The 12,616-nt window shown below is 41.3% G+C and overlaps 1 protein-coding gene across 2 annotated transcripts in view; it reads left to right on the top strand.

Moving 5' to 3' along the window:
- Positions 1-12,616, top strand: part of FLT1 (fms related receptor tyrosine kinase 1) — a 207,910-nt gene that overhangs the window by 22,794 nt on the left and 172,500 nt on the right. For both annotated transcript variants that reach the window (XM_069601657.1, XM_069601656.1), the window contains 2 exons: positions 11,323-11,419; positions 12,059-12,288. In XM_069601657.1, coding sequence (XP_069457758.1) covers positions 11,323-11,419; positions 12,059-12,288 — 327 coding nt within the window. The remainder of the gene's footprint in view (positions 1-11,322; positions 11,420-12,058; positions 12,289-12,616) is intronic.

Below are 12,616 nucleotides of genomic sequence, written 5' to 3' on the forward strand. Positions count from 1 at the left end.
GACCCGGAAGATCAATAACACAGTTACTGTAATCTAAAATATCCTGTATTTGTCCATCTAAAAGTCACAGTTTTATCTCCGCCAGGGATTAGTCAGCAGTGAGTCAGAGCTTTGGCTATTGCTGAGCACATGTCAGTTTCTGACTCCCGGCATGAAAGGAGTTCTGTGTGCCTAAGACTGAAGGTGCAGTAGCTACACACACCATGACCCCTCTCATTTCTACACCAACCTCCCACCGCACCTAACACAAACTTCCCAGAGAGAAAGGCGTCTGCGTACGTGCAGATGGCTCTGTATGTGTGCACACACTTTCATAAACATCCTTTCATTTCTTTAGATCCTTCCTTGATTTAAGGCTGGTTGATTTGGGGAAAAAGCAATATTGCTTCTCACTGTGGGACTCACTTGAGTTACGCTGCTGTTGTACAAATTCCCATGCCATTCCCATTTTGATAGAGTCTCTAGGTAGATAGAACGGAAGCCCTCTGGTCTTTCCCCATCATGCTAGAGGTGATAGAACAACGTACTTTAGGATGGCCTCCGGTAGTGTGTGTACCTGTCTGCTACCCCGGTGGTGTAATCTTTAAGAGTCATTCTAACTAGTGTGATCAGTTATAAAGGACTCCTCGTATTATCTGGCAAATACTTTAATAGAGGTGTTAAGAAATTAAGACCAAGAGTTAACTTTTAAAATAATTATTAGAGCCCTGTAGGCATTAGCATTTCAAACAAAAGTTTTGAAAGTTTCTGGAAATTTTGGTTCATTTGCAGCTGCATTCTTCACCTTTTTCCCACCCCTGCCACCAACCAAAAAGATTCTGAGATTTAGTCTATGAGACTTAAGCTTTTAATAAGCTACATCTTGAGGAAAGAAAGTCTTCTTTTATGATGAATTATGTTTAATTAACCTCATACAACCTTGGTAAAGGCTCATGATCTTAACATCAAATTTTAGAAACATGATACTTGGGGATTCATATTTAGATAAAGAGGTCATTTATCACGTAGGATTATGTACTATTGAAAATGTGGTATGCAGAATCAAAGACAGATGCATCTCATTTGAAATGAACCTGATATACGAAGCTTTGCATTAAAAACAAATACATTAGAAATCAGTCATTTTACCATAAAAGGAAATACCAGTAGATTTCTTCCAAGAGCTCTAGTGACATAATTTTCTGTGTGACTCAATTTGTTAAAATTACAATTTAAATAGTTAAAATTCCATATGCAATTTGAAACAATTTTAAATTAAAATTAAAGAATTGTAATTTGGGGAAACAATGTGCTTTTTGCTGTATGTAAATCTTCTAATACATAAGTAATGATGTTACTGAACAAGAAGGAAAATTGTTTTTCTAAAATTAGCCTTCTGAAGCTGTAAGTTGGAGAAACAAAAGTTCAAAATTTAACTCTGATGAGGTTATATGTAGCAAAAAAGTTCAAAATAGCACAATGTTCAGCATAACTCTGTGATTATTTCAGTCATGAGTTTTGTTTTTTTTTGTTGTTGTTGTCGTTTATTTGCTAAGCCGTGTCTGCCTCTTTGCGACCCCATGAACTGCAGCACGCCAGGCTTCCCTGTCCTTCACTATCTCCTGGAGTTTGCTCAGGTTTCTGTCCATTGAATCAGTGGTGCTTACCATTTCATCCTCTGCCCCTCTCTTCTTTTGCCTTCAGTCTTTCCCAGCAACAGGGTCTTTTCCAGTGAGTCGGGTCTTCACATCAAGTGGCCAAAGTATTGGAGCTTCAGCTTCAGCATCAGTCTTTCCAATGAACATTCAGGGTTGATTTCCTTTAGGATTGACTCGTTTGATCTTGCAGTCCGAGAAACTCTCAAGAATCTTTTCCACCACCACAGTTATTCAAAAGTGGCTTTCAGTTCAGTTCAGTTGCTCAATCGTGTCCGACTCTTTGCGACCCCATGAATCGCAGCACGCCAGGCCTCCCTGTCCATCACCAACTCCCGGAGTCCACCCAAACTCATGTGCATCGAGTCGGTGATGCCATCCAGCCATCTCATCCTCTGTCATCCCCATCTCCTCCTGCCCCCAATCCCTCCCAGCATCAGAGTCTTTTCCAATGAGTCAACTCTTCCCATGAGGTAGCCAAAGTACTGGAGTTTCAGCTTCAGCATCATTCCCTCCAAAGAAATCCCAAGGCTGATCTCCTTTAGAATGGACTGGTTGGATCTCTCAAGAGTCTTCTCCAACACCACGGTTAAAAAGCATCGGTTCTTCGGCACTCAGCTTTCTTCACAGTCCAACTCTCACATCCATACATGACCACTGGAAGAACCATAGCCTTGACTAGATGGACCTTTGTTGGCAAAGTAATATCTCTGCTTTTGAATATGCTATCTAGGTTGGTCACAACTTTTCTTCCAAGGAGTAAGCGTCTTTTAATTTCATGGCTGCAGTCACTATCTGCAGTGATTTTGGAGCCCAAAATAATAAAGTCTGACACTGTTTCCACTGTTTCCCCATCTGTTTCCCAGGAAGTGATGGGACCAGATGCCATGATCTTCATTTTCTGAACGTTGAGCTTTAAGCCAGCTTTTTCACTCTCCTCTTTCACTTTCATCAAGAGGCTTTTGAGTTCCTCTTCACTTTCTGCCATAAGGGTGGTGTCATCTGCATATCTGAGGTGATTGATATTTATCCTGGCAATCTTGATTCCAACTTGTGCTTCTTCCAGCCCAGCGTTTCTCATGATGTACTTTGCATGTAAGTTAAATAAGCAGGGTGACAATATACAGCCTTGACGTACTCCTTTTCCTATTTGGGACCAATCTGTTGTTCCATGTCCTGTTCTGACTGTTGCTTCCTGACCTGCATACAGATTTCTCAGGAGGCAGGTCAGGTGGTCTGGTATTCCCATCTCTCTCAGAATTTTCCACAGTTGATTATGATCCACACAGTCAAAGGCTTTGGCATAGTCAATAAAGCAGAAATAGATGTTTTTCTGGAACTCTCTTGCTTTTTCCATGATCCAGCAGATGTTGGCAATTTGATCTCTGGTTCCTCTGCCTTTTCTAAAACCAGCTTGAACATCAGGAAGTTCACGGTTCACGTATTGCTGAAGCCTGGCTTGGAGAATTTTGAGCATTACTTTACTAGCATGTAAGATGAGTACAATTGTGCAGTAGTTTGAGCCTTCTTTGGCATTGCCTTTCTTTGGGATTGGAATGAAAACTGACCTTTTCCAGTCCTGTGGCCACTGCTGAGTTTTCCAAATTTGCTGGCATATTGAGTGCGGCACTTTGAGAGCATCATCTTTCAGGATTTGAAATAGCTCCACTGGAATGCCATCACCTCCACTAGCTTTGTTCGTAGTGATGCTTCCTAAGGCCCACTTGTCTTCACATTCCAGGATGTCTGGCTCTAGGTGAGTGATCACACCATTGTGATTATCCAGGTCTTGAAGATCTTTTTTGTACAGTTCTTCCGTGTATTCTTGCCACCTCTTCTTAATATCTTCTGCTTCTATTAGGTCCCTACCATTTCTGTCCTTTATCGAGCCCATCTTTGCATGAAATTTTCCCTTGGTGTCTCTGATTTTCTTGAAGAGATCACTAGTCTTTCCCATTCTGTTCTTTTCCTCTGTTTCTTTGCATTGATTGCTGAGGAAGGCTTTCTTATCTTTTCTTGCTATTCTTTGGAACTCTGCATTCAGATGCTTGTATCCTTCCTTTTCTCCTTTGCTTTTTGCTTCTCTTCTTTTCACAGCTATTTGTAAGGCCTCGCCAGACAGCCACTTTGCTTTTTTGCATTTCTTTTCCATGGGGATGGTCTTGATCCCTGTCTCCTGTACAGTGTCACCAACCTCATTCCATAGTTCATCAGGCACTCTATCTATCAGATCTAGGCCCTTAAATCTATTTCTCACTTCCACTGTATAATCAGAAGGGATTTGATTTAGGTCATACCTGAATGGTCTAGTGGTTTTCCCTACTTTCTACAATTTAAGTCTGAATTTGGCAATAAGGAGTTCATGATCTGAGCCACAGTCAGCTGCTGGTCTTGTTTTTGTTGACTGTATAGAGCTTCTCCATCTTTGGCTGCAAAGAATATAATCAATCTGATTTCAGTGTTGACCATCTGGTGACGTCCATGTGTGGTCTTCTCTTGTATTGTTGGAAGAGGATGTTTGCTATGACCAGTGGCTTTAGTGAGATAAAATTCACATACCATAAAACAAACCATTGTAGATTGTAAGTCAGTGATTTTTTTAGTATATTCACAGAGTTTAACGACCATTATCACTATCTAATATTAGAATTTTTTCACCCCAGAAAGAAGCTCCCATGTTAGTCACTCCTGTTCCCTTCTCCCCCAGCCCGACACCGGCCTTCTGTCTTTATCGATTTGCCTGTTCTGGACGTGTGATGTACGTGGAGTCAAACAATATGTGGCCATTCATAACCGGCCTCTTTTACTTAGTGTAGTGGTTTTGGTTTTTAAACAAGAGAATTGCTTTCCTCATGGTTCTGGAAGCTGGAAGTCTAAGCCCGAGGTGTCATCACTTTTGGTTTCTCCTGCCTTGTAGATGGCCGCCTTCTCACTGCGTCCCCACCAGGCCTTTGCTCTGTGTGAACTAGCACCACATTTTCTAGGGTCATGTATGTTGTAGCGTGTACTTTCTTTTTATTGCCAAATAAGGTTTCGTTGTATGGATTGACTGCATTTAGTTTATCTATCCACCATTGGGGTTGTTTCCACTTTTTTGGATATTAGAAGTAATGCTGCTCTGGATATCTGTTCACAAGTTTTTATGTGGACATATGTTTTTAGTTCTTGGGTCGATACCTAAGAGTGGAATTGCTGGGTCATAGGTTTAACTTATGTTTAACCTTTTAAGGAACTGCTGTGTGTTTTCCAACGCTATTGTATCTCTTTATAATCCTACCAGCAATATACAAGGGCTCTTATTCCTCCATATCTTGATCAACACTTCTTACTATTTTTTTTTCTGATTGAAGCATCCAAGTGGGTGTGAAATTGGTACTTCACTGTGGTTTTGATTTGCATTTTCCTCATGGATTCCAGCATCTTTTCATCTGCTGACTGGCATGTGACGTGTCTGTTCAGATCCTTCATCTATTTTTAAAATGGGTTATTTGTTTTTCCAGTAGTTATGTTTTAAAATGTGGTTTCTAACTTGTACATTGCTATTAATTACTGTGGATATAAAAATCACTGGCTTTTTAGGCCAGAAGGGGCTGTCAGAATCTAACTCCAGCCTCCTTTGTGAGCTGATGAAGAATCTGAGGCTTAAGGTGACTTGCTCTTGGCCACAACAGAGCTAGTTACTAGCAGAGCTGGGGGGATTCACGTTCTCAATCAAAAATGGAAAAACATAGCTGTTTCATGATTCCTGTTTGAAAAAGGCCCCTTTCTTACAGAGAACAACCCTTTGATTTCAGTATAGTAGGGTAAGGGGGTGTCTTGAACAAAGAGGGGCTAAAGAGCTTGTTTAGAAGTTTCATTTAGCCCATCAGAGCACTATCATTACTTAGATAAATAAAAAGTGGTATTCTAAAGATACTTTTGGGCCACTTTTTATATAAGAGCCGTCTCCCAGTCTTAACAGTGACAGGCAAGGCTGTCTGGTTCATGATGAGCCGAGGTCAGCATTCTCTCTTTCATTGTCCATCATGGTAGTTTTGAAGAGTTTTGAAGAAAGAGTCTCAGTCATTTGGGCTTTGATTTGGTTGCAAAATAAAGCCTTTTTGTTTACTTGGAATTTTATTCACTTTTCCCACTGAGATCAAAGAAAGCATGCCATCTTGCCAGTGAAGTACAGGTGGGAAAGAGGGCAGCATCTTAGGACCGTCTACGCATGGGCTTCCTCCCAGAGGTCATCATGTGAGGAATGAAGAGGTGTTCATTTATGGGCCATAAAGGTCTCTTCTCTTTCTGTCTACCTGATAACACAGAACAGACAAACAACGAGGGAAACTATTCAAACAAGGACAATACAAAGTGTCAGTGGTCACATAAGATCATATATACATATCAGCTTTTTAATGCTATTAGCCCACTCTGCTTGACTTCCTAGTTTTTCTTGATAATGAAGCATGTGGCTGAAGTCCATTTCCACAGTCTGCCTTTAGTTTGTTTTTGTTTTGATTTTTTGGGGGGGTTCCACATGTGAGACCATACCATATTTGTCTTTCTCTGACTTATTTCACTTAGCATAATGGCCTCCAGGTCCATCTGTATGGAATCAAATGACAAGATTGCATTCTTTTTTATAGCTGAGTAGTATTCCAGTGAGTATATAGATCCATCCATCTTCTTTTTTCATCCATCAGTGGATGCTCAGGTTGCTTCCATGCCTTGACCATTATAAACAATGCTGCAGTTAACATGTGAATGCATGTCTTTCCGTGTTTTCATTTCCTTCAGATAAATATTTAGAAGTGGAATTGCTGGACCATATGATAGTTCTATTTTTAATTTTTTGAGAAAAATTCTTTCTGGTCTCTGTAGTGGCTGCACAGTTTACATTCCCATCAACAGTGCACAAGGGTTCCCTTTTCTCCACCCTCTCCACAATTCTTACAATTTCGTGTCCTTTTGATAATAGTCATTTTGTGTGTGAGGTGATATCTCACTATGGTTTTGATTTGCATTCCCCTGATGACCCATGATGTTGAGCATCTTTGTGTGTTGATATCTGTCTTGGGGGAAAATATTCAGATCCTCTGCAATGGCAACCCACTCCTGTACTCTTGCCTGGAAAATCCCATGACGGAGGAGACTGGTGGGTTGCAGTCCATGGGGTCGCTGAGAGTCGGACATGACTGAGCGACTTCACTTTCACTTTCATGCATTGGAGAAGGAAATGGCAACCCACTCCAGTACTCTTGCCTGGAAAATCCCATGGACGGAGGAGCCTGGTGGGCTGCCATCTATGGGGTCGCACAGAGTCAGACACGACTGAAGCGACTTAGCAGCAGCAGCAGCAGCAGCCGCCCATTTGTAAAACTGGTTTGGTTTTCTCCTGTTGAGTTGTGTGTGGGTTTTTTAAATATACATTTTTTATATTAACCCCTTAGCAGATATATGATTTGCAAATAATTTCTCCCATTCAGTGCAGTGCCTTTTCACGTTGTTGATTGAATTTTTTGTTTGAGCTTTCTGTTTGGTTTTATTTAAATAGTTATTTCCTTGATATAAGGAGATCCCTTGGACCCCCACGATTCTACTGTCGTTAACTTTGATGAAAACAATTGTTCACAGACCACTTAGTTCTCTGAGGGGACAATAACTTTTAAACCAGGCTTCTAGGCTACCTTGGCAAACAGTGAAAAGTCCTGATCCCCATCTGAGCCTCACAATGGGGGACCATTGTAAAGTCATAGCACTCCACCCTTTGAAATGAAGTATCCTGTTGATTTATTTCTAAATGAACAATGTGACTCTGACCTACTCATGAGCAGAGCAAACAGAGTCGTCCTTGGTGGGAAGATGTGGGATCTTGGAATATATGCATATTCATGTCCTTATACACATCACGATCGAGTTGGGGAAAATGTCTGACATGCCAGAGATACTCAAAAAACATTAGTTAAATATTTCATTACACAAGTAGGTGTAAGGGCATTAAACTGCTTCAAAGAAATGTTTTAAAGCCTATTGAAATTTCAGAGCAGTTGAGGAATAAGTGTCTCACTTTTCCTTTGTTGGTTTTCCTTTTGAACTGTAGTTTTGGCATCTCTGTTCATCTTTATGAGATTCTAGTTTCCTATTAACTGAAGAATGTGATGTCCCAAAGTGTCCAGTTACTTCAAAATACCATTTCCTTATACCTCTACTTTCTTGTCTTTCAATCACCTACTTTTTTCTAGCTTCCTTGTTCCAAGTACAAAATTCATTATGTTGGTGGAAACAAATTCTATAGCAAAATACTTCTATCAACATTTCTCTCCCCCCAAACTTTCCCATAATGCTGTTTTTCTCTCAGTGTCTTTGCTAATCACTCAGGTTGGTTGTGTTGTTTTGTTTTTTTGGTTGGAGGCTGAAGTGGGGGCAGCAGAGACGGACGTGCAGAGGGCATATTTTTTAAGGGATCTTCTCTGCGTGACACTTCTCTCTGCTGGAATTTGGGTGGTTCTTTAAGGCTTAAGATTCTCTCTGACAAGGGTCAGGAGTGCTGGTGTTTTAGGCGCTCACAGAGCAAAGAGTCACACAATTTGGAAACCAAAATAGCAACTGAAAAAAACGGAAGACTCACCTCCTGCCAGGAGAAGGAAGGCATCTTCCCCTTGGCTGCTCCTGGATGGGAAAGCTCACTATGTGCACACAAACCACAGAGACACCTACCACTTATTGCCCAGAATTTTCCACAGGAAGCTTGGGTGGACCTGTTACAACCCACGAACAATTGCTCAATGAAACCCTCAACATTCCATGCCCTGGCCTGGGTGTTTTTCAGGGCAGGCATTATCAATTGCTGGCTGTGGCTTTAGAAAGCCCTAGTGTTCTTCCGGGTCATGGATTTTGAGCTACTTGTTGCCTCAGGAAACTCAAAAGGTGAGGAAAGGACAAGATTTTTCTTTAGGTACCTGAATCCATTGGCCTGTTCTGTGAGGTTATTTAATAGACCAATTGGATCTCAATGGTACAGTCATTTGAACTTAAGTCTAGTCAGTACTGAACCATTTGTTCCAGCTGTAATTCGATGCCAGGGCCTATCATATATAAGAGTGACTTTGGGGACTTCCCTAGAGGTCCAGTAGTTAAGACTTCACCTTCCAATGCAGGGGGTACCAGGTTCGATCCCTGGTCAGGGAGCTAAGATTCCACATGCCTTGAGGCCAAAAAACCAAAACACAAAATAGAAGCAGTATTGTAACAAATAAAGACTAAAAAATGGTTCACATTAAAAAATAATCTTTTTTTAAAAAAAGTGACTTTAAAAATATTTAATGAAATAGCAACACCAGGAAAGCAGATAATGTTAACATCTTTGTTGTAGTCACATACCCAGGAAAGCATTCTCTGATGGGAGTGGGGCAGGGGCGTGATTCTGCTAGGTATCGGTGACAAGGGGTGTCTATCTGTCACATGCCAGGCAGCATGCCTGCCACTCAGGTGACAGAGAACCAAGTCCCCACGCTGTGCCTGTCAGCTTTCCGATTCACTCATGAGGATACCAAGAAACGGCCCGCTCAGGAATGCCGAGGGCATGCCTTCAGGACATGGGGACTTGCAGCTTCCCGTGCAGCTGCGCCACCGAGTCTCGTTTTCCCTGCACTATTAGAACCTGAGAGCAACACTAGGGAGCGTTGCTAGACTTCCCCATGGAACCTGACATGTGCAGGTCTGTGGTCCAAGATCCCATTTTCTGCTTTAGATTCCACTTTAGAAGCCTTTTTTTTTTTTTTTTGCATCATTTATTTTATTGTTTTGATTTACTTTTTAGTTGGAGGAAAATTGCTTTACAATGTTGTGTTGGTTTCTGTCCTACAACATTGCACATCAGCCATAATTATACATATATCACCTCCTGCTTGAGCCTCCCTCGCCTCCCCCCACCATCCCATCCCTTTAGGTCATCACAGAACTCCAAGCTGAGCTCCCTCTGTTTTAGAGCTGGAAGCTGATTTTTTATGTGAAAACATTCCCTAAGATTGGCTCCACATACATAAATATCTTTTCTCCTTCGCCTGACCATTTTTAAAAATTAATTTTTTTGGAGTGAAGTGACTTTACAGTGTTGTTTTGGTTTCTACTGCACAGCAAAGTGAATCGGTCCTGTGTATACATATATCCCTTCTCTTTTGGATTTCCTTCCCATCCAAGTCACCACAGAGCACTGAGGAGGGTTCCCTGTGCCGTACAGTAGGACCTTATTAGTTTACCTATTTTATCCATAGCATCAGTAGTGTATATGTGTTAGTCTCAATCTCCCAATTCATTTGTCACCCTCCTTTCCTCCCCTTGGTGTCCATATGGCTTGTTCTCTACATCTGTATCTCTATTTCTGTTTTGCAAATAAGATCATCTATACCATTTTTCTAGATTCCACCTACCCTCCCCCGACCTTTATCCCTGCTAATCCTGAGCCCCAAACTCCTGCTTTTACCAGGAAAAAGCTGGTAAAAGAAGGGCAAAGAGGAGGGAGAGAGTAGGGGAGGAAGAGAGAGCTCCTGATGGAGCTGTCTCCTGATAAATCAGCAAGAGCTTCAGCAGAATTTCAACTTCTGTGGCACCAGTGGCTCAAAGAATCCCGGCTCTGGGGATGGCAGAAATGGACAGAGACCCAGAGTCATCCAGTCCAGTCTCCTGCCTTACAGTTAAAAGAACTGAGATCTGGAGGGAAGTGACTTGGCCAGGGTCCCATAGCAGATCCCATGGATGGATATTGTGTTGTACAGAGATGCTGTGTTGTAAAGGGACATCATGCTGTAAAGGGATATTGTGTTGTATGGGGATACCGTGTTATATGGAGATGTTGACTTTAATGCACTTTTTCATAGCTGATCTCATGATCTTACAACGATTCCCACAAAATATACTTGTCAAGTGTCACGTAGGAATGGACAGTTTCCTCTTCTCTGTTCCACTAAAGAGGAAACTTGGAGATTATGTAAGATAAGCAAAGTGGCTTCTAAAACTGATTTTGATTCTATAATTAGTTTTCCACATGAGGAAACTGGTTCAGAAAGAGAAATGACTTTCCCAAAATACCATGACTCAATTAATGAGTGAACTATGTCTAGAATCCAGGAAAAGTATTCAGAAAAAAGATCAGACAGGCCTGTATAACCAAATGACTCATGTTGGTTCAATATTAGAAATATACTTTGGATGACATTGATATTTAATCCTGAATATTTTAATAAGTTACAGTATATTCTTAATATGGTTGTTTTTTGAACCATAAATTGAACTTATTAATGTTCTAAATTAATGGGCTTTTGAATATTTTTAGGTCATTTGGCATAGTAGGATATATAATACTTGTAAGCAAGTCTTAGATTACAAAAATTTTATGAAATATATTTGTATTAGATGTACTTTTTTGCATATGCAATTTATAGCTTTCCATAAAAGGAACTTAAAGGATTTAACTTAAAAGAGAAAAAAGAAAACGGTGAGAGGGCAATTTTCAAAAAACATATTTCAAGGGACTTCCCTGGTGGGCCAGTGGCTAAGAGTTCATGCTGTAAATTTAGGAGACCTGGGTTCAGTCCCTCGTTAGGGAACTAGATCCCTCAAGTTGAAACTCAGGAGTTCACAACTAGACCTGGAACAGTCAAATGTTTTTTTGAAAAATAAATAATACACTTCAACTTTTATTTTCCAGGATCTAGTTCAGGTTCATTATTAAAAGAGCCTGAACTGAGTTTAAAAGGCACCCAGTACGTGATGCAAGCTGGCCAGAGACTGAATCTCAAATGCAGGTGAGTGACTGTATTGGTTTGGGAACCATCTGGTTGTCCTTCCTAAGGCAAAACCCTTCCCCAGGGGAGTAGAAAGGTGGCCTCCCAGAGCAGACAGGTAGACGGCCATGGTCTTTTGCCATCTGCCAAGTGCAAACCACATGCATCTAGCCTCCCACGGGGGGTGATTCACTTGTCTACGGAGAGATGAATTACTCACAAGGAATCAGAGGAAGGGATGCCCTGAACATTTTGAGTTGTTTAAATGTTTTTCTAAATGTGTTACTCTTCTATAAAGCAGATGACTGGACTTAGACCTCTTTCTATATATATATATGTGCATATATATATATATAGTATTTATATAGTATTTATATAAAAATCAGTTGTCTCCGACTCTTTGTGATCCCATGAACTGTAGCCCACCAGGCTCCTCTGTCCATGGGATTCTCCAGGCAAGAATACTGGAGTGGGTTTTCCTTCTCCAGGATCTTCCCGACCCAGGAATTGAACCCAGGTCTCCTGCATTGCAGCGGATTCTTTTACCGTCTGAGCCGCTAGGGAAGCCCAAGACCTCAGGATAGTGCTTTGTAATGAAATGAATGCTTTGGCTCTGGCCCTAACCCTGACGGTGTTTTGTCTTCTCCTCTGTGATTGCAGAGGAAGAGCTGCCCATGCCTGGTCTCTGCCTGCAGCTGTGAACAGGGAAAACCAAAGCGGGAAGCTTAACATCACTAAGTCTGCCTGTGGAAAGAACCTCAAGAAGTTCTGCAGCACTTTGACCTTGAATGGGGCTCAGGCCTACCACACCGGCTTCTACAGCTGCAGATATCTCTCTACACCTGCTTCCAAGAACAAAATAGAATCTACCATCTACATATTTATTAGTGGTAAGAGCTTCATTTTCCACATTTTCTGTAGCTGTGCAGCGGGTCATCAATCCACCTGGTCCATGGAAAGGGTGCTTTTCTCATGGGTATGAATGAAATTGGCCAGGAAGGAGATTCTACCTAGCTGTCAAAACTTGTGGAGTGCATGTTAATATGTTTCTTGAGTGTCAGTTTCAACCAGAATTTTCAAGGACCAGTTGGTCAACTGCATGCTCCCTGGTGGGGGCGACTCTTGTCTGTTTTGTTCACCATTGTATCTGTGTCTCCTAGAATACTGTCTGGCACATTACGGTATGAATAAATGAATGGCAAGATTTTAGTTCTATTT

Source organism: Ovis canadensis, chromosome 10 (assembly GCF_042477335.2).
Source record: "Ovis canadensis isolate MfBH-ARS-UI-01 breed Bighorn chromosome 10, ARS-UI_OviCan_v2, whole genome shotgun sequence".
NCBI lineage: Eukaryota > Metazoa > Chordata > Mammalia > Artiodactyla > Bovidae > Ovis > Ovis canadensis.